This window comes from Notamacropus eugenii, chromosome 4 (genome assembly GCF_028372415.1).
Source record: "Notamacropus eugenii isolate mMacEug1 chromosome 4, mMacEug1.pri_v2, whole genome shotgun sequence".
Classification (NCBI taxonomy): domain Eukaryota; kingdom Metazoa; phylum Chordata; class Mammalia; order Diprotodontia; family Macropodidae; genus Notamacropus; species Notamacropus eugenii.
In genome coordinates, this window is record NC_092875.1 from 73,593,015 (window position 1) to 73,619,621 (window position 26,607).

The 26,607-nt window shown below is 36.6% G+C and overlaps 1 protein-coding gene across 5 annotated transcripts in view; it reads left to right on the plus strand.

The window, feature by feature from the left end:
• Positions 1-19,722, plus strand: part of LOC140499914 (scaffold attachment factor B1-like) — a 40,104-nt gene extending 20,382 nt beyond the window's left edge. For 4 of the 5 annotated variants that reach the window (XM_072601904.1, XM_072601907.1, XM_072601905.1 and 1 more), the window contains 8 exons: positions 340-446; positions 3,192-3,482; positions 4,443-4,580; positions 5,085-5,127; positions 5,520-5,638; positions 10,067-10,176; positions 18,984-19,050; positions 19,415-19,722. In XM_072601904.1, coding sequence (XP_072458005.1) covers positions 340-446; positions 3,192-3,482; positions 4,443-4,580; positions 5,085-5,127; positions 5,520-5,638; positions 10,067-10,176; positions 18,984-19,050; positions 19,415-19,544 — 1,005 coding nt within the window. In that variant the 3' untranslated portion in view covers positions 19,545-19,722. Of the gene's footprint in view, positions 1-339; positions 447-3,191; positions 3,483-4,442; positions 4,581-5,084; positions 5,128-5,519; positions 5,639-10,066; positions 10,177-10,947; positions 11,737-18,983; positions 19,051-19,414 lie in introns of those variants that run through there. The other variant, XM_072601906.1, reaches the window with a different exon arrangement.
• The last annotated feature ends 6,885 nt before the right edge of the window (positions 19,723-26,607 follow it).

Below are 26,607 nucleotides of genomic sequence, written 5' to 3' on the forward strand. Positions count from 1 at the left end.
ACATAAGTGCTCTCTTTCCCAGTTTTGCCATTTATACATTTGATAAGTTGACCGTCTATATTGGCATGTAAGTCATTGATAATAATTGTTGAACAAAAATCTAATTACTTGAATAAATTCATGATTACAATCAGTGCAAAATGTTAATCCTTCTATCCTTTCCACCTTATGATACTTTTTCTTTATCTCATTAAGAATCTACCTGACACACTATACAACTTCTGCTCCTTTTAGTATTTAGATGCTAGTATGGGGCTAAAAGTTCTACATTTACCCCTCAGTTTACTTTCTCAATTTCTTTTCCACTTAAAAGTTTATAATTCATTTTTAAAAACTCAGGTCTCAAAGAGCCAAGATCGCAAATCTGCCAGTAGAGAAAAACGGTCTGTTGTGTCATTTGATAAGTCCAGAGACCAGCGGAAGATGAGAGATTCAGAGTCCCGAAGGTATGTTAACAGTCAGAAATATTAGTTGCCTTTTCTGATTTGCTGTTACATTATACATCTCCTAGGATTATAAATCAATTTGTGAACATTTGGCAGTTCTAAATATAGAATCAAGATTTAGAACATAAAAGAACATTATAAGTTGTCTAATACTTCACCGTTTTAATATATACATGTGGGAACTGGGGCCCAGAAAAATTGTCATTCGTTGAAGTCACATGAGTATTAGAAGTCCAGATTTTTAAAATGTTTTATTAGTGCCTTTTTTTTATATCTGTCATTTCCAAATATAACACACCACCACCATCACCACCTCTGCTTCTCCATTGAATCCTCCCTTGTAACAAATACGAGGCAAAATCATCAATACCATAACTAGGATTTAGAGTAAATACAATAAAGTACACCATTGGTCTTTACCTTACAAAAAGAGGAAAGTATGTTTCATTTTATGTTGTTGGAACTAAGATTGATCTTTAGAACTACTCTTAGCTCAACCTCATTTTAGTGGTTTTTTTCTTTTAATTTCACTTATTATAGACCTTATAAATATTCTCTTGGATCTGTATACCTCATTTGGCATCAGCTCATTCAAGCTTTCCTATTTTTCTCCTAATTCCTTATATTTTGTTTCTTAAGACACAACAACATTACATTGAATTCCTGTGCCATAGTTTGTTTACCCATTTCCCCAGCTCATGCCTTCCAATTTGTTTCTAATTTGGAGGGACCCCAGATTTTTTAGGGATTTTACATCTTCAAAGATTTTGTACTGTGCATTTTTATTATCATTAGAACTTCATGAATAATAGAGCAGGTTAAAGATTATGTAATAATAGATTTCAGTGGCCACTAGGATAAACACCTATCTCTGGCACAATAAATTGTACTTTTCGTATTTTTATGAAACCTCATAATTTAAAAATATTTTGGATGCATTCCAGTTCTTTAAACAATGATTTTCCAGTAGAGCACTGACTCCAGGGTCCCCCTGTGGTCTGGCTCTTTTACTGCATACTCACATAAAGTTGTATTGAATCTCTATATTTGAGAGTTAGAAGGGACCTCAGTGACAAGCTAGTTCACACCATACACTAAAGAAACCTCCTCTGCATTATAATGAATGAATGATCCGTCCATTCTCTGTTTTAAAACTTGTAAAGAAAAGCAACTTATCAAGCCTAAATCAGCCTCTTTGCAATCTCTGCCTGTTCTGCTCTCTGGATCCAGATCATATCCAGAAAAGAATTCCTGTTTGTTGGTTCTTCCTTTTTTTGAATGATGAAATCATTAAGTCAAGAAATTGTTAGCTGCTATGAAATCACTATTCTGCTGCTGAGCCAGGCATGTGAAAGACCTTACAGATTACTTCTATCTTCTTTGTTTGTGTGGTCTCTAATATATTCCTTTGACAGAATCTCTTATTTGTTCTCCTTAGACTTTAGCCCAAATATTCTCTGTCACACTTCCATACTCTCATTCCTGATTTTCTAACTTGAATATATATTCTTAATATTCTCTTCTGTGAATTTCAAGGTGTTCCTTCTTTGTGATTACTCTGCGTAATATCTAAATGTGAAGATAATACAGTTTTCTGTTCTCATCATTTTTAGTTTAAAGCTCACACTTGGCAAGTATAATTTTATTAGCCTTTGTTAGGTATATTCCATCCCTAACCAGTTATCTGTCAACCTTGTATTGGAAGCCATGATCCAGAATTCTTAGTTCTCTCAAGTACCATCTTCTTGTCCACTTTGCAAATTAATTTTTCTCTTTTACATCCCTTTTCTTCAGTGGACAGTCGTTAGGAAAACACAGCCTGCTCCCTTATAGTCTTCAGTTTCTTGCCCAAGACATCATGGTCATTAGGAAAGTTTTTAAGTTCCTTCTGGTGGTATGAACTACTATGCCTATGTGAACTTCCAGAAGTGGGTAGTTGTCATCTCTTTTAATAATTCATGGGAGTTCTGTTATTTCACAAAAGACAACAGGACTGTGTTGTTGTTATCAGGTCAAAAAATACTGGGGCAGGGATACTGCCTCACTACTCCCATGGAGGAAGGCACCAACTACCACTACTGCTGTTTCAGTTTTCCTTCCTGGGTGATCCTGCCTGATAGCTTCTATGGCTATGCTATCTCATTCTAGGAAAGACAAGGAGCTTCTTCCTCTCATCTGTTTTTACATTCTAATTGCATAGTACTTATTCTTCCCCTTGTCTTCATCATTCTGAAAGAGTAATTTCTCCTCTACTCTACCTCATATTCATTCCTTTTTTTCCATTGAAGCAATATATTTCTTACAGGAGCAACCTCAATTGTCTATTCTAACCCCTTTATTTCACAACTTGGAAAATATAAGTTCAGAAATGTGAACTGATTTGGAGCATATAGTCCTCAGTAGAATATTGCCAGAGTCAAGTTCTGATTTGTAGTTCATTGCTTTTTGCACTACTGTTATGTTATCCGTCTTCATCTTGTCAGCTGGTTCTTAAGTTAGCAAATGGCAAATTTGGATTGTGATGTGCATGCTTTTTTTATGAATTCTGAAATACTCTTACTTTTGTGCCTTACTTTTTTCATCTAACAAATGTAAGGGGATCACATTTATTTTAGTCTTTTACCTTGCTTCCAGTTCTAATCTATAACATTTTATCTAAATGACCCACATAATTATGTCAGCTTGATTATATTTTGGTGTCTAATTAGAGTCGAAGAGATTTGATTATCTCTTGTTTTAACTCAGAGCATGTGAGTGGAGTGAGAGAGAGGAACGAATTCAGGCCTTACAGGAGCGAGAAGAAAGAGAACGCCTGGAAATAGCTCGTGAGAGACTTGCTGTTCAAAGACAACGTCTAGAAAGAGAAAGAATGGAAAGAGAGCGACTGGAGAGGGAGAGGATGCATATCGAGTATGAGAGGCGCAGAGAACAAGAACGAATTCTTAGAGAGAGGGAAGAACTCCGCCGGCATCAAGCACTCCGTTATGAACAAGGAAGACGACCTGCAATCAGACGCCCTTACGATGTGGATGGCAGGCAAGTAAAATTTTAAATAGTGCTTCAAAATCTTGTTCTTTCAGAATTCAGACCATAGGTTTTTATATTTTAATAATATGAACATGTAGAGGAAAGCAGTGTAAATCAGTACCAAAGATAAAAATCATTTCATTTTGGAGTGAGAATGTGGAGAATGGGGAGGTTGGAACTTTTAAGTAATGGCGCATTAATTATACTCCCACTCTTCAGTCAGTGTCAGAAATTTGGGGTTAGGAGTAGGCACCACACCTATGATTTCATTACTGTGGAGAGCTCCTGGACTGACACAGGTTAGCACCTCTCTTTGCAACTTCTTAGAGTTACCTAGAGTGTTGAAAGGTCTTGTAACTATTATGTGGCAGGCTGGACTTGTACCGGGTCTCCCTGCCATCTATCTACTGGGTTAGACCATATGTGGCAATTTATAAAAGTTATTAAAGACACCGTTTATTAAATAGGTCATTCATATTAGTGTAGTTCTACCTTTTTGTCAATTGTAGTGTAAATGTTAAAGTGTAAAAAGTACTTGGTACTTTTGTCAAGCCTCTCTCTACTGCTGCTCCAACATGGCAACATCTTTCCTGCTGCTGTGGCACATGGAAATGAAACTTCTCTCATTCCTCTATCAAACAAGACTTAATATTCTGTAAAGATAAAATATGTTCTTATTTAAACTTTTTAATGTAGATAAAAGAAGTGAGTTAAATCATTCAAGTTGGGGAAAATGTTCTTTCCGCTAAAGATATCTTGAAGGACATGCAGAAAGAGTATGCTGTCTCAGTAAAATTAGTGTATAATTTATTGTTGAGTCCATCACTAAATCCATTTAGTGGTAACAAGTCCTCAGCATAACTTAATATATATTATCAGTGAGATTTAGATTGAAAGAAAAGTAGGTTTGTTCTTTTTTTTTTTCCTATTCTTTCACTAAACTAATAAAAATCTGTGCTTTTGCTTCAGGCGAGATGATTCCTATTGGCCAGAAGGAAAGAGGGCAGCACTGGATGACCGATACCATTCTGAATTTAGCCGCCAAGATCGTTTCCATGATTTTGACCATAGAGATCGTGGCCGGTACCAGGATCATTCAGTGGACAGGTTGGTATATTGAAACTCTGGTCTGGGATAAAAATGAAATAATAATTTGCTTTGTCTGGTACATATCTAAGGAAAGTATGCACTTCTTAAAGCCAGCTTCTCTTGTTATATTTGCAGATATGGATGAATTTACTTGGGAAAATTTAGAAAAATTGGAGACCCTTTCCTTTTTTTCTTTTTTTTTTTTTTAGAGGATGTATAGGAATTGGTTCATAAGTAAAAATAAAATCAACTTGTGCAGTATTTGTGGGCTTATAAACAACCATAAATGCTATAATTTTGGAGTAATTTATGTTTTGCCATCTTCCTTTCATTTTAGATGACAGCATTCATTCTGAAGAAAGTATTTACTTCCTGTAAATGAGTTTTGTCTTGGTTTTTCCAAGTCAATAAATTATGGTGACATTTGTATATGAGAATAATCCTCCATTTAGGTCCCAAGTATATAATTTTACTAACAAAAATCATCCATTTGTTAAATGATGTTTCTGCTTTTTCCCTCAGGAGAGAGAGTTCAAGGTCAATGATGGGAGACAGAGATGGACAGGTGAGTTGGATGGAACTTAATAGAATTGAGATCTTTTTCTTTTCTGCCTCCATTTGGTACTGGGAGAAAAATTTAGTAAAGGGGGTTTTCAGCAAGAAGGAATACTATTATTCATTCTAAAAATCAGTTTCCCATTTACCCCATTGGTGAAATATTTCCAGTATCTGCACTTGAGCAGGAATTTAAGCTGAAGAACCTATAAAATGTTGATTCACAGAAGGGCAATAGCCCCAGTAGTGAATTTAGTGTTAATAAAATAGATTATTTCTTAAGTGAGCCAGTAACATTTGAGGTCACTTTCACTAATAACATTCTTTGCTGTGTTGCCTGGAAGGCCGAGTGATGTATAAATTGGTACTAAAACATCCTTCACTGGCTGTTTAATTTTTAAGCACTATCCAGAACGCCGTGGAGGACCAGATCGCCGTGGACGGGAATCTCGAGATGAGTGGAGCAGTTACGGATCTGAGAAAAGAATGAGCAAAGGAAGAGGGCTGCCCCCTCCACCCAGGTTAGCACAGAAATGAACAAATCATACCTGTTTGTTCAGTAAATTAGTTAATGAGTCCCCAAGGTTCTGTGGGAAATTTTAAAAAAGAGAGCCTTAGACCTACCTGCCCTCCAATTGGAGCTTTCAGTGTAGTAGCCCTGGCTAGTGAAATGAAGAGAAAGGATAGTTGTTTCAGGGAGTTAGGTGGATTGAGAGAAAATGTATCAATGAATGATTGGATAAATAGATGAATGAATGAAAGAAAAAGCATGTATCAAACACCTGTGTGCCAAGCACAGGGAGAAGAAATACTAAAGCAAAAGCAGCTCCTGCTTTGAAGAAGCTTACATTCAAAGTGGGGGGCTGAGGCACATAAAAAGGATATTGGTGTCCAAGAGGGTATTTTAGTTTAGAAAGTTTACAAGTGGTGTATGAAGCCATACTTTCCAGAAGTGATTTCAGATTGGATTTGATTATGGATCCAGAACTTGAAGGCGGGTAGAGAGGGTTCATGGCATCTGGGGAGAAAATGGCCAGGCTTAAAATGAAGCATGGCTGGAATGAAACTTCAGTGTAGTAACAGTGAGGCAGGCCTCAGACTAGGAGTTTTGAGAGGTGGAAGAGCTAGTTCTTCCTGGGTATGGTGTCTGTTACATAGAAAGGGAAGGAGGCCTCTGCACCTAAAATGAGAGAAGGGCAAAGGGGTATGAGGGACCCTAAAGCAGCTAGAGACAAGATGGTTGGAGAATGAAGTGCCTAAAGTGAAGCATTTGTATGAAATAAAGCGTGCTCTGAGTGTTCTACTATCACAGCTGTTCTCACAGACTTTAGTGTACATGGTCTTAGCTATCCATGTTAAAGGAAGTGTAGTGAGGAGACACTGGCATATAAACTAGGAGAATGTATCAGTGTTAATTTTAAGGTTTTTTACAACAGATTTTCCTTGTCACTGAGGTTCTCATTAAGTAACCGTGGTAACTCAGTTAAAAACATACCAATTGGTGAGATCAGGTCAGGAGAGGGCCGGAACTTAGAGGGGCCCTTGAAAGCCAGTTGTATTTCCAATGTAAATATTTACATCTTAGGAATCTACAAACTGTATGCATTTACCAGCACACCTTGGGGTTAGGAATAAGGAGCTGACCAAGAAGAGTTGTAATCTGTTGCATATCACCTCCTTCATTAACTGTGAATCAGAAATGAATATGAATATCCATTTAATCCAAATACTGGCTATGTCCTTAAAATAACTTTATTTTTTAATTTATTTACAACTTTTATTTTTTCAAATTACATGGAGAAAATTTTAATATTTGTTTTTTTCTATTTTGAGTTCCAAATTCTCTTCCTCCTTCCCTCCACCTTCCCCTTGTTGAGAAGATAAGCAGTTTGACATAGGTTAAGTATGTGCAGTTACGCAGAACATTTCTGTATTAGTCATGTTGTGAAAGAAAAAACAGAAACACACATAAGAAAAAAATTTTAAAAGGTATCCTTTGATCTGCATTCAGCTTCCCATGAGTTTTTTCTCTGGAGGTGAATAATTTGAGTCCTTTGGAATTGTCTTGAATCATTGTATTGCTGAGAATAGCTAAGTCATGCACAGTTGATCATCGTGCAGTATTGCTATTACTGTGTACTATGTTCTCCTTATTCTGCTCATTTCACTTTGCATCAGTTCATGTAAGTCTTTTCATGTTTTCCGGAAGCATCCTGCTCATCATTTCTTATAGTACAGTAGTATTCCATCACAATCATATACAACAACTTGTTCAGCCATTCCCCAATTAATGGTCATTCCTTCAATTTCCAGTTCTTTGCCACCACAAAAAAGAGCTGCTATAAATATTTTTGTACAAATAGGTCTTTTTCCTTTTTTAAAAAATTTCTTTAGGATTCAGACCTGGTAGGTGTTGCTCAGTTAAAGGGTATGCAGTTTTATAACCATTCATTCATTCATTCATTCATTCATTCATTCATTCATTTATTTATTTATTTATTTATTAGCAATCACTGCCATACAATTGAGATTTTATCCCCCCCACCTACCCCCCACTACTCCCCTCCCTCCCCACCACTGCATACAGTTCTGTATAGGTTCTACATATACTTTCCTATTGAGTATATTTTCACTATAGTCATGCTATGTAGTCAGACTAAAATAAATGAATGAAATCATATAACAAATCAAAACATGATACACAAACACATACACATACACAAACATGATCTGCTACATTTTGTGAATGACTTCCATATTTCTTTCTCTGAGTGTGGAAGGCATTTTGCCTTGAGAACCACCTTTGGGATTTTTTTTTTTTATAAGAAGTTTTTGCGTTATTACAAAATTCCAAGTCTACCAGAAAAAAACTCTCGCACACCGTGGTCATTGCTGTGCACAAAGTTCTCCTGGTTCTGCTCCTTTCACTCAGCATCAGGTCATATAAGTCCTTCCAGGCGTCTCTGAAGTCTTCTTGTTCATCATTTCTTATGCCACAATGGTACTCCATTACATTCATATACCATAATTTATTCAGCCATTCCCCAATTGATGGACATCCCCTTGACTTCCAGTTTTTGGCAACTACATAGAGTGCTGCTATAAATATTTTTGTACATGTGGGACCCTTTCCCATTTTTATGATCTCTTTGGGGATATAGTCCTAGTAGCGATATTGCTGGGTCAAAGGGTATGCACATTTTTGTAGCCCTTTGGGCATAGTTCCAAATTGCTCTCCAGAATGGTTGGATGCGCTCGCAGCTCCACCAACAATGAATTAGTGTTCCAACTCTCCCACATCCTCTCCAGCATTTATCATTTTCTTGTTCTGTCATGTTTGCTAATCTTATAGGTGTGATGTGGTACCTCAGTGTTGTTTTGATTTGCATCTCTCTAATCAATAGTGATTTAGAGCATTTTTTCATATGGTTATAGATAGCTTTAATTTCTTCCTCTGAAAATTGCCTGTTCATATCCTTTGACCATTTATCAATTGGGGAATTTATAACCTTTTAGGCATAGTTCCAAATTGGTCTCCAGAATGGTTGGATTAGTTTACAACTCTCCCAACAGTGCGTTAGTGTCCCAATTTTCCCACATGCCCTCTAATATTTGTCACTTTCCTTTTGTGTTGTGTTAGCCAGTCTGGTAGGTATGAGGTGGTACCTCAGAGTTGTTTTAATTTCATTTCTCTATTCACTAGTGATTTACAGCATTTTTCTCATAACTATAGATAGCTTTGATTTGTGTTCATATCCTTTTACAATTTGTCAAATTCTGTTGTTAGTGACCATTTATCAGTTGGGAATGTCTCATATTCTTATAAATTTGACTCACATCTTTATACATTTGAGAAATTAGATCTTTTTCAGAGCAACTTGGCTGTAAAAAAATTTGTTTTGCTTCCTTTCTAATCTTGGCTGCATTGGTTTTATTTGTGCAAAAACTTCTTAATTTAATGTGATCGAAATTATCCATTTCCTTCTCTTAGTGCCCTCTCTTGGTTATAAATTCTTCCTTTATCCATAGATCTGACAGGTAAACTATTCCACACTCTGCTAATTTTCTTATGATATCACTTTATTTCTAAATTATGTATCCATTTTGACCTTACTGTGGTATATGATGTGAAATGTTGGTCTATACCTAGTTTCTGCCAGATTGCTTTCCAGTTTTCCCAGCAGTTTTTGTCAAATAGTGAGTTCTTGTCCCAAAAGCTTGGATCTTTGCGTTTATCAACCACTAGTTATTTACTACTGTGTATTATATACTTAACCTATTCCACTGATCCACCATTCTATTTCTTAGCCAATACCAAATTGTTTTGATGATTACCTCTTTGTGATGCCGTTTGAGATCTAGGTACGGGTTAGGCCACCTTTTTTCACTTTTTTCTCCATTGATTCCCTTGATATTCTTGACCTTATCTTCTTTACTATTATTTTTTCTCTCTTTGAAATAATGTTTTGGTAATTTGATTAGTATAACATTGAATAAGTAAATTAATTTAGGAAGAATTATCATTTTCTTGTATTGGCTTAGTCTACCCATAAGCATTCAATATTTTTCCAGTTATTTAGATCTGACTTTATGTGTATAAAAAGTGTTTTATAGTTGTGTTCATATAGTTCCTGAGTTTGTCTTAGCACAGAGATTCCCAAGTGTTTTATATTGTCTGCAGTTATTTTAAGTAGAATTTCTCTTTCTCTTGCTGCTAGGCTTTGTTGGAAATACATAGGAATGTTGATGATTTTTATATGGGTTTCTTTTATATTCTGCAACTTAGTTGTTAATTTTTTCAACTAGTTTTTCAGTTGATTCTCTTAAGCATACCATCATATGGGGGAAAAAATACATAGGTATCCTTTGGGAAAATAACATACTCTGTAAACCAGATTAAGGGAAAGATTCAACCCTAATCCAGATTTATGTGCCTATTTATTTTTCAGGGGACGAGACTGGGGAGACCATGGTCGAAGGCTAGATGACCACCAAGATCGTTCATGGCAAGGAAATGTAGATGGAGGAATGATGGGTCGAGATCATGAGAGATGGCAAGGTAAAAGACTGGCTAGTAGAGACTGTCCCTTTTTATGATTTAGTTTTGTTGCTATTAAGAAGCAGTAATCTACAAGAAAGAGTGGGACATTCATTGGAAAGAGCAAAGAACTGAGAGTCAGGATTTTTGTATCCTAATCTTAGCTCTTCAGCTGACTTGCAGTGTGACCTTGGGCAAGTCATTTCGCTCTGGGTCTTAGTTTCACCACCCATAAAATGAGATTTTCTTAATGATCTAGGATGGCAGAGCCAATTCATGTGAAAAATTATTTGGGACTTTTAATACTGTGCAAGCTCTTTGATGGATTTCTGGTAAAAAAAGAATGAATGATAATATGTGATCCCAGCTCCCCTCCATCATCTCAGAACAGCCAGAAATATGCCCAGTGAAGCAAAAGAACAAACCTGTCCCCTTTAAAACAAAAAAGAAAAAGCTAGAAGTCTTTTAGAAGTTTCATTTAAAAAAAAACAAACTGAAAAAACCAAGGAAGAAAACAAGTGCTCTCAACAAATTCAAGGACATGAGAATTGACTGTCTGGCATAGAAGTGGGAAATCTCACTAAAGGAGCAAACACTGAGAAAGAACAGATTCATAATTCACTTTCAGAAAAGGAATAAAGACTATCAGAACAAAACAAGATGGCAAAATTGGAAGAGCACTTGCAGTCTCTTCATACTAAATGAATGTACTTGTACAGCTTCATCAGATAACTAGAGAATTACTATCGTCCCATGAAAACACAATGAAACAAAGAATTTGTACTCTTTTAGGGTATGAGAAAAGAGAATTGCCTAGAAATATTGGAAACCAAGGTCAAAGTACAGATTGCTAGAATTGGAGAAGACACTTCCCCCCACCCTCCAGGCTTTACTCACCAAGAATGTCACCAACTTTGGAGCTTCAACATTAAAGAATTTTGTGGGCATCCAGGAGAAACCCCTTCAGATAACAAGGAAACATGGCTAAATCATACAGAACTGCTTCTCAAAGACAAGAAGCAAAATGCAGTGCTGGAATATGAGAGACATGGAATCTAAACATCTCAGTTTACATCCAAAAAGAGTATCGCAAAATTGAACGTGATTAAACGTGATCTTCTATTTTTTCTTTCCTTGTGGAGAATTTTCAGTAAGATGAAGGAATTTGCGTAATTCTTACTAAAGGAAACCTGATGAGCAGGCATTTGATATACTAATCAAACAAAAAAATTCATGTAACAAGAAAAACCAAGTGGTAATTTAATGTTCACATGCTGGAAAGAGGCACTTTTCCTCCAAAAGTCTTGCCTTTTTATTAAGAGAACAATTATGGACAAAGCCTACGAAATGGGGTGGGGGAGGGGGGAATTGTGTGCAGACAGTGGGTAAGGGGGATAGATCTAGAGAAGTGGAAAGGGAAATTTTTAATTTAAAGATAGTGAGAGATTAAGAAAGTAAAATTAAGGAGTGCTGATTTGAACAAGAGGGTAAGAAGGGAACATCTGACCCCAGGGAATGAGACTAGAATGTTTCAAGCAAAAAAAATAATAATAAATAAATAAAGGTACTTTATGGTCCTGCCTTTTTTTTCCTTTTCCTTTTTTCTTTTCTTTTCTTTTTTTTTTTTTTTTAAGGATATAGCCAGAAATCTGGGGGTAGTGAAGGTTCAAGATTAGATTGTTCAAAGTAAAGCAATCTGCAATTGCCCGGTGCTGATCTTTAAATTTTATTTTTAAGGTAATTTGATGATGGGGAAACAAAACTCGAAAATGATAACTTTTGGGCCTAAAACAGGAAAAGTTGCAGAGTTAATTAGAAAACAAACAAACAGTTTATGTATACAAGGAAAACATTTAAAACAAAGTCACAGTTAAGGGACTGAAATATATAGTATGCTTGTGATTACAGAAAAGAAAGAGTTGCAATTATGGTTGCAGATAAATCAATAGTAAAAAAAATTTTTAGAAACAAATTGGAAAACTACATTTTGTGTATAACACTAAAAAGGACCAGATGTGTAAAAACTGACACAAATTTTATTAAATTTTACTCTGAAATAAACGTTTTCATCCTATCTCTATTTTCTTTGCCTTTTGGAATTAAAAAATACTATTGATTGATGTAGCTTGGTCCTTCAAAAGTATTCTTAAATTCCTGTCCTAGTGTTAATGATACAATCTCTACTACCTATACATATATACCAACTGTCACAACTTCTAATTATATAAAGGAAAAGCCAACTGAAGTGTGAAAAGACTTTGAATAAAATAGTAATTTTAGATGACTTTAACACTTTTTATAACTTGTTATATCTAATATAAAGATAAAAACATTCTCAATCTGAACATAATTGTGAAAATTTTGACAATTTTTGAATGATAATTTTTCAATATCATGTAGCACCTTTACTGAAATTTGATAGTATGCTAAGGCACAAAGAACTTAAAAATGATTGGATAAAGGTAGGAAAATAGTGAACTTATGTCTTACAGACCACAGCATAATAAAAATTATAATATTTATAAGAACATTATTAAGATTCAAGTTGAGCATAATTAACAGTCCTAAATATTGAGTATGTCAGACAACCATAGAAGCAATAATTATGAGTGTGGCAGTGTGCCTTAATTTATGGGATGAAACTAAATAAAACTCTTTTTAAAGGGAAACTTACATATCTGAAGACATTGAAAGCAAATATTAACAATTTGACCATATGATTTTAAAAACTAAAATATCACTGTTGCTAACTCTAAAAAGAAGAAACATTTAAAGCAAAAACTAATAAAGCTGGTTTTTAAAGACTTGACGAGGTCAGAAACAACATGGCCAAAACCAAAAATAAAAATAGAGATTTCATAACAAAGAGAACAAAGACTTCTATACACAATCATATTCCCACAAAATTGGAACTGAAGTAGAATGAATATCTACAAAACTATAAAATACTCAAATTATTTTTTTCCAATTAACATTTTATTTTTCCCCATTATATGTAAAGGTAGTTTTTGATATCCATTTGACAAAGTTTTGAGTTCCAAATTTTCTTTCCCCTTCCTAATACGGTAAGCAATTTGATATAGCTTATATATGTACAATTATGTAAAGCCTCATTCCATATTAGTCACATTATGAAAGAAAAAATAGTTTATATAAAAAAAAGTTAGTTTGCCAAAGAAAAAAAAATAAAATTAAAGTAGTGTACTTCCTATCTGCCAAATTGTTTTTAATGGTGATTCTGTATGATTCAGTCTTGGGGGAAAAGAATTTATCAAGCCATAAATGAACTCCCAAAGGAAAAAGTATGACTAAACCAGAATTATATGCAAGTGATTTATTTCTGTCACAAATCCTGTGTAAAGATCATTTAATCCCTGTGCTGCATAAACTTATCTCAAAAATAGGGAAAGAAGTCACTCCACCAAAGCCCTTCTATCAAACAAATATCGGAAGGGAAATCACCAATGGTTTTGTACCACTGGTGCAGAAATAAGAAAAATTGCATGGATATATAAATAAATGTGCAAAATGCCTTCCACCTGCTAGGCCTTTAATTAGAAAGCATGCTGGATTTGGAGCCAAAGAACCCAGGTTCAAACCTTGAATGTGTTACTTCTACTGTATGATCTTGGGCCAGTTATTTAACCTCTTAGGACTCACTTTCCTTATGTAAAATGAGAAGGTTGAACTCGATGGCTCTTGAATTTTTACTTCTGCTGTCAGTATATGCCCCTTTGAGCCTATGATACATTCCTGTTTAAAATACAGTATGTATGTATGTAGGCTTAGAATGACCAATACTTTTTTTGAACTTTATTGATCTTTTGTCTTTATATCACCTTCATTTCCAAAATACATCCTTGTAACAAAGAGTGGAAAAGAAAGAAAAGTCATTTAGTTAAAACAAACCTATACATCAGCTGACTGTGACCATTGACAGTTTCCCACATTTAGAGAGGCTCCTTCCTTTGGAAAGGTCTAGAGGTAGCATTTTTCTTTGGGAGCTACCCTTGCTCAATATAGTTACAGTTTTCTGTTCCTATCTTGTTTGAAAGGATTGAGCCTTATCCATGTCCAAAAGCAAGAACTGGTATTGCTCATGATGGGAAAATGCTGGAACCATTCCTGTAAGATCAAAGATAAAACAGAAAGGCCTACCACCTCCACTATTTCATATACCACTAAGAATATTAGCTGTGGCAGTGAGCCAAGAGAAAAAATAAGAGAATAGGCTCTGGCAAAGTTGAAGTAAAATTACCTTAGTTGTAAATTGGTTCTACTTAGAAAATTCTAGAGGATCAATTAAGGAACTGATCAAGACAATGACTTCAGAAAAGCAGCAGGATGCAAAATCATCAGTATTTATGTTACTAACCAAAATGAAGAGGAAAAGATAAAGAAGAATTCTATTTGCAAGAAGGACAAAATGTCTGGGACCTAACCTACCAAGAAGCATACAAGACTTAGATGATTACAACTACCTGTAGATCAGGGCTTCACTGTTCTGATTTCATTGACATAGGTTCTCCCTTCCCAAGCCCATATCAAAACCCACATATTTAACTTATGAACTAAATCTTGAGAAAGCTGTTTGAAGTTGAGAGAGATTAAGTGGCCCATATGGTCTCATAGCAAGGAAGGGTCCAAGCAAGACTTTGAACCAGAGCTTTCTTAGTCAGGATACAGAATACTGTGCACATTACTTTTTAGCTAGGGAACACTTTATAGAAATAGGAACAAGAACGAAGTTTATCAAGAACACTGGGTTGCAAGAATGTCTAGGAAAATTGTTTTGTTTTTTCAGGAGGAATGAATTGGGGTCTTACACATTAGATCTCAAATTATATTCCATTGAAGTAAATATCATATATCATTGGAATAAATTAGCCAAGCAAAAGCTGAGTAAATTTGGATAGCTATCTGTTGTTTTAAAAAAAATGTGAGAACAGAAACTCCTGGAGAAGGGAGGTATGGGTTCAGTAAGAACTTTTTGGAAAGCCAATTGGTAGGAAATAAGTTTTGGCTATTATTTTATGCCACAATAATTTCCAAATGGATAAATGATTTAAATATTTTAAAAACTAGGACATGAAAGGTTCGATTTTAACAACTTGAAAGTCATACCTAAACTCAGGATGGAAATTACAGAAGACAAAATGGAATATTTTCATATATTCCAATATGCGTATAGCTAAAAATTAGCAGGAAGTTAGGTATTAGAAAAAAATTGTATCAAACATCACTGATAAAAGTCAGTCATCCAAAATCTGTCATCAGTTGACATGAATCTATGTAATTCTAAACTATACCCCAAAAGGTAAGTGGTCAAAAAATGGATACATGTCTCAGAAGGAAAATGTAGACCATGAACAATTCCAAAACAAAAGTTCAAATCAGTAATAATTAGGGTAACACAAAGTAACTCTTGACATATCACCTTATATACTTCAAAATGAAAAAGAAATTCATTTTTGGAGAAGCTTTGGGAAACACCAGTTCCCTCTGCTAGAGCTAATGTTAAGTAGTTTGGAAATGTGTGAGGAAAACTGCCATGTTATTTATAAATTAGAAGTCCTAATTCAAGCAAATTGGAAGAGGTATGACCTAAAATTACTAGGATAAGGCTCAGGACTGGGAGTCTTAAAGGGCATACTTCTTCAAAAGAAACACGCTAGGTAAATCAGGAGCCAAGAAGGCGCATTTTAATTTAAGATTGTCATGGTCAGATAGCCAAGAAAACTATCAAGAGAAGCATCACGTAGAGCATTTGAGTAGGGTCAGTGAAAACGGTAACAGAGGGGATATTGCCATCAAGACTAGATCACAGAACAAAAGGACAAAGAAAATAGAGGAGAACTCAAGAAATAAACATCTGTCAGGGAGGCAAGTTATAGTAGCAGTGGGAGACTTCAGTTACACATCTGCTAAAGCACACTACCCAAAGCGGAACATCTAGTGATTTCTTGACTTTATAACTGCTTCAAAAAATTGAAGAGCTAAGAACAATTCCATTCCACATATGATTATTACCACGAAGGAGGAACTGAGCACTGGGGTGGAAATGATAGGAACTGGGAGGAAGTGACCACTGCATCTAAAAATTTGCCAAACAGGAGAATAAAGCTGGGCACTCTTACATGGGCTCCCATTATTATTAAACCATCTCCTATTAAAGGAGATGGTTAGTGTTCATGTGGAAGTGACATAGTGATCATAAAGAGTCAGTATGATTTTATCAAGAGTGGGACATACCAGAAAAAAGTCATTTTCTTTCTTGCCAGGGCATAACCCAGTAAATAAGAAGAATGCTTGTAAGTAAAATTTTTCATGTTACTCATAAGGGGAAAGATAGAGAAATATGCGGTTAGGCAATTATTCAGTCTGGTGGCTTCTGTGTCATTTAAATGACAGGACCCAAATAGGAACAAGTGTCTGTAGTAGAATATCTCAGATAACTGCTTGATTTTATGCTGTTAATTTTTTTTGACTGCAATTTTGATAGACAAATCCATGCTTATCACATTTGGAGATGACTCAGAGCTAATGATAGATAACACATTGAATGTCAGGATTCAAAAAGACCTAGAAAAAATGAATTGAAGTTGAAATTTAGAAAAGAAAATTTTAAAATCCCTTACACTTGGCTTTACAAGGATGCATGGGGTAGGCATGACTAGACAGCAGTTCATCTAAAAATAAAAGATCTTGGGATTTTAGTGGAATGCAAGTTAATTATGGGTCAACAGTGTGATCTGGCAGCCAAGAGAGGCAATGCAAATATCAAGCCTGAAAAAAAAAAAGTATGGTGTCTAAAATTAGGGCTGTCTGCCTATACTCTGCTTTGGTCAGACCATATTGGGACATTTATGTCCAGTTCTGGGCTCTTAAGAAGGATGTTGATAAACTCACCTGGAGAGTGTCCAAAGGAGAGCAAAAAGGATGGCGAAAGGACTTGAGTTTGTGCCACTTGAGGATCAGTTAAGGAACTGGGGATATATGTTTAGCTTGGAGGGAAAACCAATGTGGTGGACTTGATGCCTGTCTTCAGGTATTTGAAGAGCTATCATGGGAGAAGGGTCAGACTTGTTCTGCTTGGCCCTAGAGAACAAAACCCAGAGCTGTAGTGGAAATGGGGAAAATGGGTTTGCTGTAAAGAAAAACTCCCTGACAGAGCTATCCAGAAATGAAATGTACTGCCATGGGAGACAGTAGTTTTTCCCTCATTTCCCCTTCAGGTAAAGAGTGGATGATCACATTTCAGTTAACAGTGTGGAAAAGATTATTCAGAATGGTTTGGACTGGATAGCCTTTAAAATCCCTTCTAACAGATGTCAGTGTCAGAAATAAATGACCCTTATTCTCCAAAATATTAATGGTATTTGTAATAAAAAGCTGGAAACAAACTATGCACCTGCCTGTTGGAGAATAGCTGAACAAATTGTGGTGTGTGGATGTAATGGAATATTATGGCAACATAAGGAGTGGCAAATATGAAGAATTCAGAGAACCTTGAGTCTTAAAAGTATGCTGTGTGAAGAAAGCACTCAAAAACAACAGAAACAAAAACAACAACGTGATTGTAGATACAGATCAGGAAAGGATTTAGTGGTCAACTGATCAACCCCTTCATTTTACTGATGAGATGGAGAGAAGTTACTATTGCCTCATGTCACATAGTAAGTGGCAGAACTGGAATTTGAATCTTGGCCCTCAGACTCCAAATCTAGCCTTCTTTCCACTATATCTTGCATAAAAACAAGACACCAAAAGTCCTTGCATAGTAGGGAAAGTTGGTTCCAAATGATTGAAGTTTGTAAAAGCACACATCCTTCTTATTAGCAATTGGTAAACTACCAAAAAAAATGAAAGGTAATATACTCTCACTTAGGCAGTTTTATATGACTTTCTATAAGAAAGTGTTTGGAGGGGGATGAAATTTATTAGGAAGAAATGAACATAGTGTGCACAGTGAAGGAAGCAGTAGCAGCCATGTCTTCTTCCACAAAGTTCTAGGGGGTCACACTTGAGGAATGACATTGGGAAACTATAATGCATTCAGAAGAAGCCAATGGAGGGACCTAGAAACCATGCTCTACACAGATTGTTCAAAATAGCTGGGATGGTGCCCTTGAAGACAACCTATAGGAAAGTGAAGGAATACCATCACTGTATCCAAGTATTTAAATGTCTGTCATGGCAAAGAGCAATTAGATTTGTTCTGCATGATCCCAGAGGGTAGATGTAAGAGCACTGGGTGAGAATTGTAGAGAGATGGATTTCAGGTCAATCAATATAAGGAAAAATCTAGTGAAAGAGTTCTAAGATAAATAGACTGCTTTGACAAAGAACAGACCTGTTGAAGCAGAGGTTGGATGATCACTTGTTCTTGGGGGTGTTACAGAGAACATTCCTGTTTAAATACACATTGCCTGGGAGGTCATTTTCAATTCTGAGATCCTGGAATCTATATAACGTGTCGTTTACACTTATAAAGTTATTGACATTAAAGGCCCTCTGCAGGCCTGAATGTGTACGTAGTAAGTATAGACACCAAAGAAGAGCTGCCTTTTGGGAGATAAAGAAGTTAAAAGAGAGAAAGCAAGAGACAGTGAACCTGCTTCAGTCACTACCAGTGGGTCAAAGTGGGCAATATCTTATACAGTCATTGTTACGTGTGTTAACGATAGTGCAGGAAGCATCTTAGCCAGACCCCACTCACGAATCCATATTTTCATTTAGTGGGAGTTAAGAGAAGTAAGGGCTATACCAAAGCACTGTAGTTTCTGGAGAATTTTCTCCAGATGTTTGAAAACTGTCTTGTCTTTTAGGTGGTGAGAGAAGAATGTCTGGTCACTCTGGACCAGGCCATGTGATGAATCGAGGAGGGATGTCGGGGTAAGAAGTTTCGTCGAGGATAGTTGATTTTCTTTTTCTTCACGCTTCCCTTCCTCTTCCTTTTATAACAGCCTCTTTTTTGCATGTTTGTTTAACTTGCTGATTTGAAGATTTCAAAACAAAATGAAATCTTTCCAAGTAATAACCTTTGTTACCTAAAGCCATGTGTGATCAGTCATATGTTGTTCCCTGTAAAGCAATCTCATGGTTCTATCATCTGATGTATCTGATCAAGAAAGGGAAGGCAATAGATAGAGTTGATAGCTCTAAATCATACCAACCTGCCCTCCTTGAAAATGTACAGGTAGCAGCCTACAGGGGTGGGAGAGAATCTTGGGGACAAAAAGTTTGAATTTGTTCCTAGGCGTGGCAGCTTTGCAGGTAGAAATTCCCGGGGCCATGTGATGGAGCGTGGTGGAATGCAAGGTGGAGAATTTGGAGAACAGGACAGAGGGAACAGACCTAATGACACCCGCTTTACTCGCCGCTACTGATTATTTTAAAACCTATGTTAATGTCATATAGCAACAGTGATGCATTCTGTTTGCCAGGGCTACCTTGAACTGTGTAATATTTTTTTATTTGCTCCCATATTGTAGCTCGATACAATGTGAATTTTATTTGTTTTGAGGTTTTTTCTTTTGTAATAAACGTGTTCCTGTTCACACACCATTTAAAATGTTCTTTCTTTCTGCTTCAACAAATAAACAGTAACAATTATAGAAACAGTGATAGAGCTTTAACTCTAAATTAAGACAGTGAAGCCAGTCAATTAAAAGTTTTTATCAGAAGTGTTCTCCAAAAGTTTTATAGACAAAGTTTGCTCCCTCAATCTACTTGCTTGTACCTGTCTTAGATCTCAAAGCTAAATCTTTACAATATTTTTTTCTTTTGGGGTATATTTTATGTTACATATGCATTGATTGCCAACAGTCTCTACTTGTCTGGCTTGATACTTACATTAGAGTGGTGGTTCTGCAAAACATGAGAAGCTAAATTGGAAGCCCTTCCACCTCCCTTTATTGTTCCCTCCCCATGAAATTCCATTTTCCCTCTCTCCTCTCTTCCCCATTCCTGCCTGCTTGCTGTCTTAATTTCTGCCTAAATTCAAGGCCTAGTTCAAATGCCATCTCCATGAATACAGTCCATTTCAAAAAAGAATCTCCACTACAGCCTTGTTTGTACATCTAAGCACTTTGATAGTTTAATTATTTGTATGATCATATCCCAACTGACATCTAAGACATCAGGGATACCTATCTGCAGAAAAGGATGTGAAATGGTTTTATAGCAGTATGGCACAAGAGAAGGAGCTTTAGCTCTGGAGTCAGGATCTGTGTGCAAATTCTGCCTTTGATGTTTACTGTCTTCAAGTCATTTAATCTCCCTGTCCGCATCAGGAAAATGAGAGGATTGAATCATATAGCCACTGAGGAAAAACCATAGGCAGGCCTCCTGGTCATTGAATGGAAGTTTTGTAGGTAGGTATCTTTTATAGATAAGTATTTCAGAATAAGAAGGCCCAAATGGTGAACATTTGCATTGGAAAAGGAAATTGTCTGTGCTGATGAAATGGACACATTGAATGAAATACCTCAGAAGCTGGAGAGTCAGAGGGAGCCTCCTACATGAATCTGTGGGAACATGAGTCCGCTCTACCAGTGCCCAAAAGGTGGCCAGTCAGGCTTTGCTTACAGAGCTGTAGAGGAAAAGCTCAACACCTCAAGTTACCTGTTTCACTTTTCTAAAATTGTTAGAAAGTTCTTTGTTATGTTAAACTGAAATTTGTCTCCTTGCAGTATCTGATAATTAACTTAAAACTAGGAGAGGCTTTGGAAATCCTTCAGCCCAACAGGGTCCTCTAACTACAGAGTTGGTAATCTTTCTACTGTTCCAGGTTGCCATGGTTCCTATTTCTAACCTTTGAATCCAAAGCACAGAAAGTGTGATTCTCCCATTGAGCATAAAAACCCTTCAAATAACAGAAAACAACCATTAACTGGATATTGCTAGTTGATAAATATTCCATATTCCATATCTTGTTAATTCTCATGGCATGAGAGAGATCATATTGGAAGGATAATGCTAGACTTGTAATCAGGAAGATCTGAGTTCAAATCCCACCTGTGATAAGTACTGTCCTTGTAAACATAAGCAAGCAACTTACCTTGAGCCTCTAGTTTCTTCATCTGTAAAATGAGGATAATTCATTTTTTTAAAAACATTAAATAGTTCAGTCATTGTGCTAGAGATGCAGATGCAAAAATGAAACATCCCTCAATGATAAGTTAATACAGGGCATAAACAAAATCATTTCTGTTGAAAGGCAGGGAGTGCTAACAACTGAGGGAACTAGAAAAATCCCCTTGGAGGTAGCACTTCAGATGAGCCCTGAGGGGAACCAAAGGTCCCAAGAGGTGAATACAAGGAGTGAGCATTTCAGACATGGGAAACATCCCACAAAAAATTTTGAAGTGTGAGAGATCATCAGTACCTGGAGCAACAGGTAGGGCAATTTGTAGTGATGAGTTGAAGAGGAGAGTGGTGTGTAATTAGCTTTCAAGTATCAAATAGTGTTTATTTCTCATTCTGACAGTAATGGGAAGCCACTGAAGTTTATAAAAGAGGGAAATGACATTGTCAGAGCTGCCCTTAAGGATTATTAGTTGGTATCTGTATGGAAGAGAGATTGGCAGGAGAAACTGGGTGCCAGGAAAACAAGAGCCCAGTGCAGTGGTCTAGGTGGTGAGACCCTGAACTAGGATAGATATGGTCAAAATGGAAAGAAGGAGATGATGTTTGAGGAGGTGGAATTGAAAAGATTTAGCAAATTTGAATTGGGCATGAATGTGGGAGAAAGGGACTGATGTGGTGAAGAGTTAAGGATAATTCCCAATTTGTGTGGTTTTGTGACTACAAGATTGGTGATTTCTGAAGCAGGAGAGGTGGGCTTAGATTGTGAATGCTCTTCCCTAAAATGAGGTCCTCAGAACTATCACAATATATGGGGTCTAACCAGGGAAGACTATAGCAAGAAATATCACCTCTCCAACCTAGATATTATGCCTCTTAACATAACCTACAATGGTGCAGGGACCTGGTATTATTGCAGTACAGGCCTGTCCTTTACTGTAAAAGTCTCCAACTGGTCTCTTTCTCAGTGGATTGGTATATGGATCTCCACCAAGGAGGAGCCAAGATGCTTCTACCAGTCGTCTCTCTTGACCTGGCAGCCTCTAACACTCCCTGTCCAAGTTGTTTTGGAGCCACCACCCACAATCAACTTTGTGCTGACGTTCCCATCTATTAACATAGGTTATTTGAGAATTATCCATATATCTGAACAGACAGGAGAGGCAGGGGGAAACCTTCTGGGAAGAAAAAAGATTTCAAGAAACTTTTTGGAAAAAAAATTACAAGTCTAAAATGTCTTATTTGAGGATCCCTATTCACCTTGCTATGAGTATTATGAAGCCTAGCTTCTGATTTCTTTCCATGTAGAGTTTTAACAGCAAAAAAGTTTGTCAAATATTCCTGTGTAGGAAATCTGAGCTATTTTAACAATTGGGCAGTTACTTCACAAAATTAAATGTATTGTTCAAAATCTGTAAATAAAATTATAAAATTTAATTTACATAGAAAGGCATTGGGAGGACTTATTACATTTATATCGAAATACATTAGGAGGACTTACTATATAAAGAGTGCAAAACAAGAATAATTTTAGAAAGTTGGAAAACATGGTGCAGTGGGGGAAAAAAGCTATATTTGGATTCAGAAAACCTGGTTTTTGAATCTAAGCATTGGCACTTACTACCTTTGTAACCCTAGGTAAGTCACTTCACCCTTCCAGGCCTCAGTTCACCTGGGGGGATGAGAAATTTGAACTATATGACCTTTTAAGACCCTTCCAACTATATATCTATGGTCCATTAGCTGTCTATATATAGGTATATGTTTTTGTTATTGTTAACATCACACTGTCAATTCCTATTAGGTTTACAATCTACTAAAACCCTCATATCTCATACAAATGGTTATCTAGCCATACTTCCCCATTTTGCATTTGTGAAGTTACTTTTTTTAACCCAAGTATATCCAGATCATCTTTTTGAGGTTAGGGACCATTCATCTTTTGTTTTTTTCTTTACTGGAGACCTTCAGTATATGTTTGCTAAATCATCAGAGTCTGGAGAGAAATTGCTGGACTTGAACTAGAAGCTACAAAAATGGAAATAAAAGGGAAATCCTCATGGAGAAAGAACCACGAATACCCCAGCAGCCCTACAACTTTGTTTATTCAGTATAACACCCTTTTAGAATAATTAGCTCATTTTAAACCTAGTGGCAAAATAATGTCTCCTAAGATCCTTATGGTTTCTCTTTCCCCACCCCTTTTCTACTTTACAAAGTTTACTTTAGACTAAAGGTCCTTAAACTTTTTTGTGTCAGGGACCCCTTTCCTAGTCTGGTGAAGCCTGTGGGTGCCTTCTCAAATAATATTTTTAAATATGTAAAATAAAATACAGAGGATGACAGTGGAAGCAAGTAATATTGAAATTCACTTGTCTGTGTGTATATACATATATGTGTGTATACATACATGTGTATATATACGTATACACACACATATACACATTGTTTGTCCTTCATTCTCAGAGAGGACCATGACACCACGAAGGTAGTACCATGACTTGCAAGTGAATTGGATTTAAGTGAGTGAGGGCTGTGCAAAGTCACCAGCCTCAGTTTCTCCTCCAGAGCCATCTGAGTCCAGTGGTAAGATAAAGATCAGGATGACTAGAGAAGGCCCAAGATGCAGTGAGAGACCTTGGCCTTTTTAACAGACAACACTCATTCAGTGATTAAAATTAGGTAAGAAATGAGGCAGAGAATGGCCTCTTTTACCTAGTCAGAAAAAAAAAAATCAATCTGAGAGAGGAAGATCTTCAGGATTTCTGGTCAAAGCAGAAACAGTTGCTATTTACATTTACTCTGAGCCAATCAGGGCTCAAACAATGATCAAGTGGGGCTTGGGCTGATAGCGAGCCTATTGTTGGCCAATCTGAGAGCTAGCATGAATTGGGTTTAAGGCTTTAAGAAAGAAATTAGCCCATAAACCCCAAGATATCTTGCTGGGTTCTAGCCATCAAAATTTATATTCCTTTGGGCAGGGCACCCTCAGGTGAGGGTAAGATACCTTATGTGTACAGAGGGAGGGAGAGAAAGAGGGGAAGGGAGAAAGGAAGGAAAGAGGAAGTTGTGTTACCAATTGGAACTGGCCAGTTGGGTCTCCAGTGGGGTAGCTCGGACTATTCACAGGTCACTGTTTGTCCTTCATTTTCAAAGAGAACCATGACATCAGGAACGTGATGCCATGACTTGCAAGTGAATTGAATTTAAGTGAGGGAGGGCTGTGCAAAGCTACCAGCCTCACTTTCTTCTCTACAGCAAGGTTTCTTAAACTTTTTCCACTAATGACCCCTTCAGCACTTCTTCAACCATGGGTCACAACTCCCAGTGGGGCTGCTCTAGAACCATCTCGGTCCAGTGACAAGAAAGGGGTCAGGACAACTAGACATGGCCCCCTACACACCTACATGTGTTATATATACATACATACATATATGTGTATACATACATAACGTATATAGACATATATTTAAGAACAAATGTACAGACTTCAGTTTAAGAACCTTTGTTTTCAAAAAGTTATGAGTTCAATCACAATGACTACAAGCCCCCAGTTAGTAAAATTCCTAATATCTGAGCAGAGATGGAGCTCTCTACGTAAATTTACCTTTATATGTACTTCTGTTTAACCCCTGAGCACTTTGAGGTTGAAGCAAAATTCAGTTTACTGGAACATTTGTGTTAACAAAAAAGAAGCAGGTTATATTCTACTGTCTATTAGTAGGCAGGCACCAAAAATGGAAGTTGGAGAAAGAACAGCCCTTTTCTCAGAACATCCTGAGATGCCTATAGAACCCATTACCCTCCTCAGCATTTTCCTTTGCTGCTACAGCTTGGTCTTACCTTTGCTCCTTAGAGGTGTGCTCACCACTGGAATCTCCCAGTTCTGGTTAACTTGATGTTTAATTTATACAAGTTTCAGAGGATGTGATGAAATCCCTCAGCTAAATGGAACATCCTTCCTTCCTATCTGACATCATTTCACTTCATCAAATGGCTTTCATCCCATTTAAATCAGTCACCCTATCTTTACACATAGAAAACCTTCTTAACAATTAGAGCTATTCAAAAGATGCAGTGGAATGCATAGTTAATAGTGAGTTTACCATAACTAGAGTTCTCTAGGTAGAAACTAGATTACTTCTTGTAATCTAGTAGAGGCTGATGTTGAGGTACCTGTCTCTTCTGATGATGACCCTCCTAAGGAGAAGTTGTTCTCCCAAGCTAAGTGAAGTACCAAGTTATTGGGTTGCTTTTCTCAATTTTCTGTGATAGCATCACTCATTGCATCCGTATCTGGCTGTTGTCTCTGAGGCATAGCAGTAAAAGAACATACATCTCTACCCACATAACTAAGGACCCTCAGCCTCCTGGAAGAAGCCATGGCTACCGAGCTTCTCCCGTTTCCATGTCCTGACCTTTTGGTGAAACCCTGCGAACAGTGAGGTGTGGTGATAAAGCATCCATCTCACAGTCACATGTTCTTGGCCAAAAACGAAGAGACCAGATCACTATTGAGTGATTAAAATCTCACTTTTCTGAATTTGAATGTTAACATTTGTGTATGGGCATTTTAACTTGAGAAGTACTTTCATTTAGTTAAATGCTTGTTGATTGATTGTGGGGATAATCTTGCAAAGGACAGGAACAAATGTTTTGAGAGAAGAAAGCAAGAAGTGCCTTTTTTCTCCTTCCCTACCCCCAGGTATAGGAGTTTCCAGGATGGGATTTTTGGAGGCCTTCAAGCATAGTATGCATGAGTAATTACTAAAGTAACACAATCATCCTTCTCTGAGGAATCCAACATATCTTGGGTTTATTATTTGGCTGTTTGATGTTTCAATACTTTAATAAATCTGCAACCTCATTAATAGACTATAATCTGTACCATTGATGTAGAGGGCAACCTGTTTATACCTAATTCTGTATAATCATTTCTAGTTCACGCTCTATAGATCTGGCACAGCTTTACCCAGCATGCTGAAGGCAATCTTTTTTTTACATGTCTTGGGTAACAGTGAAGTATTCTGACTGTCATTTATCCCTTGCTGTTACTACATGATGAACCCTAGTCCTTTTCTTAATCAAACATTTCTTACATTATACAAATATCATCAATAGAGATACACTTCAATCTATCTGTGCCCTTTTGGTCACTTGCAATTTTAATTTTTAGAGATTCTGATGTTCTGGGATTCATAACTATCATGTCCTCATTAAATTAAGCCTTTGATATAAGCTGGTAGTATTGCTTTGTTTTTGTTTTTTTAATGTTATCTCAAAATAAAACTCATGAAATTTAGGTAGACTCAAAACATCTAAGTGCCTAAGATTTCTCAGATGTGCAAGAAGTCTCAGGAAAAA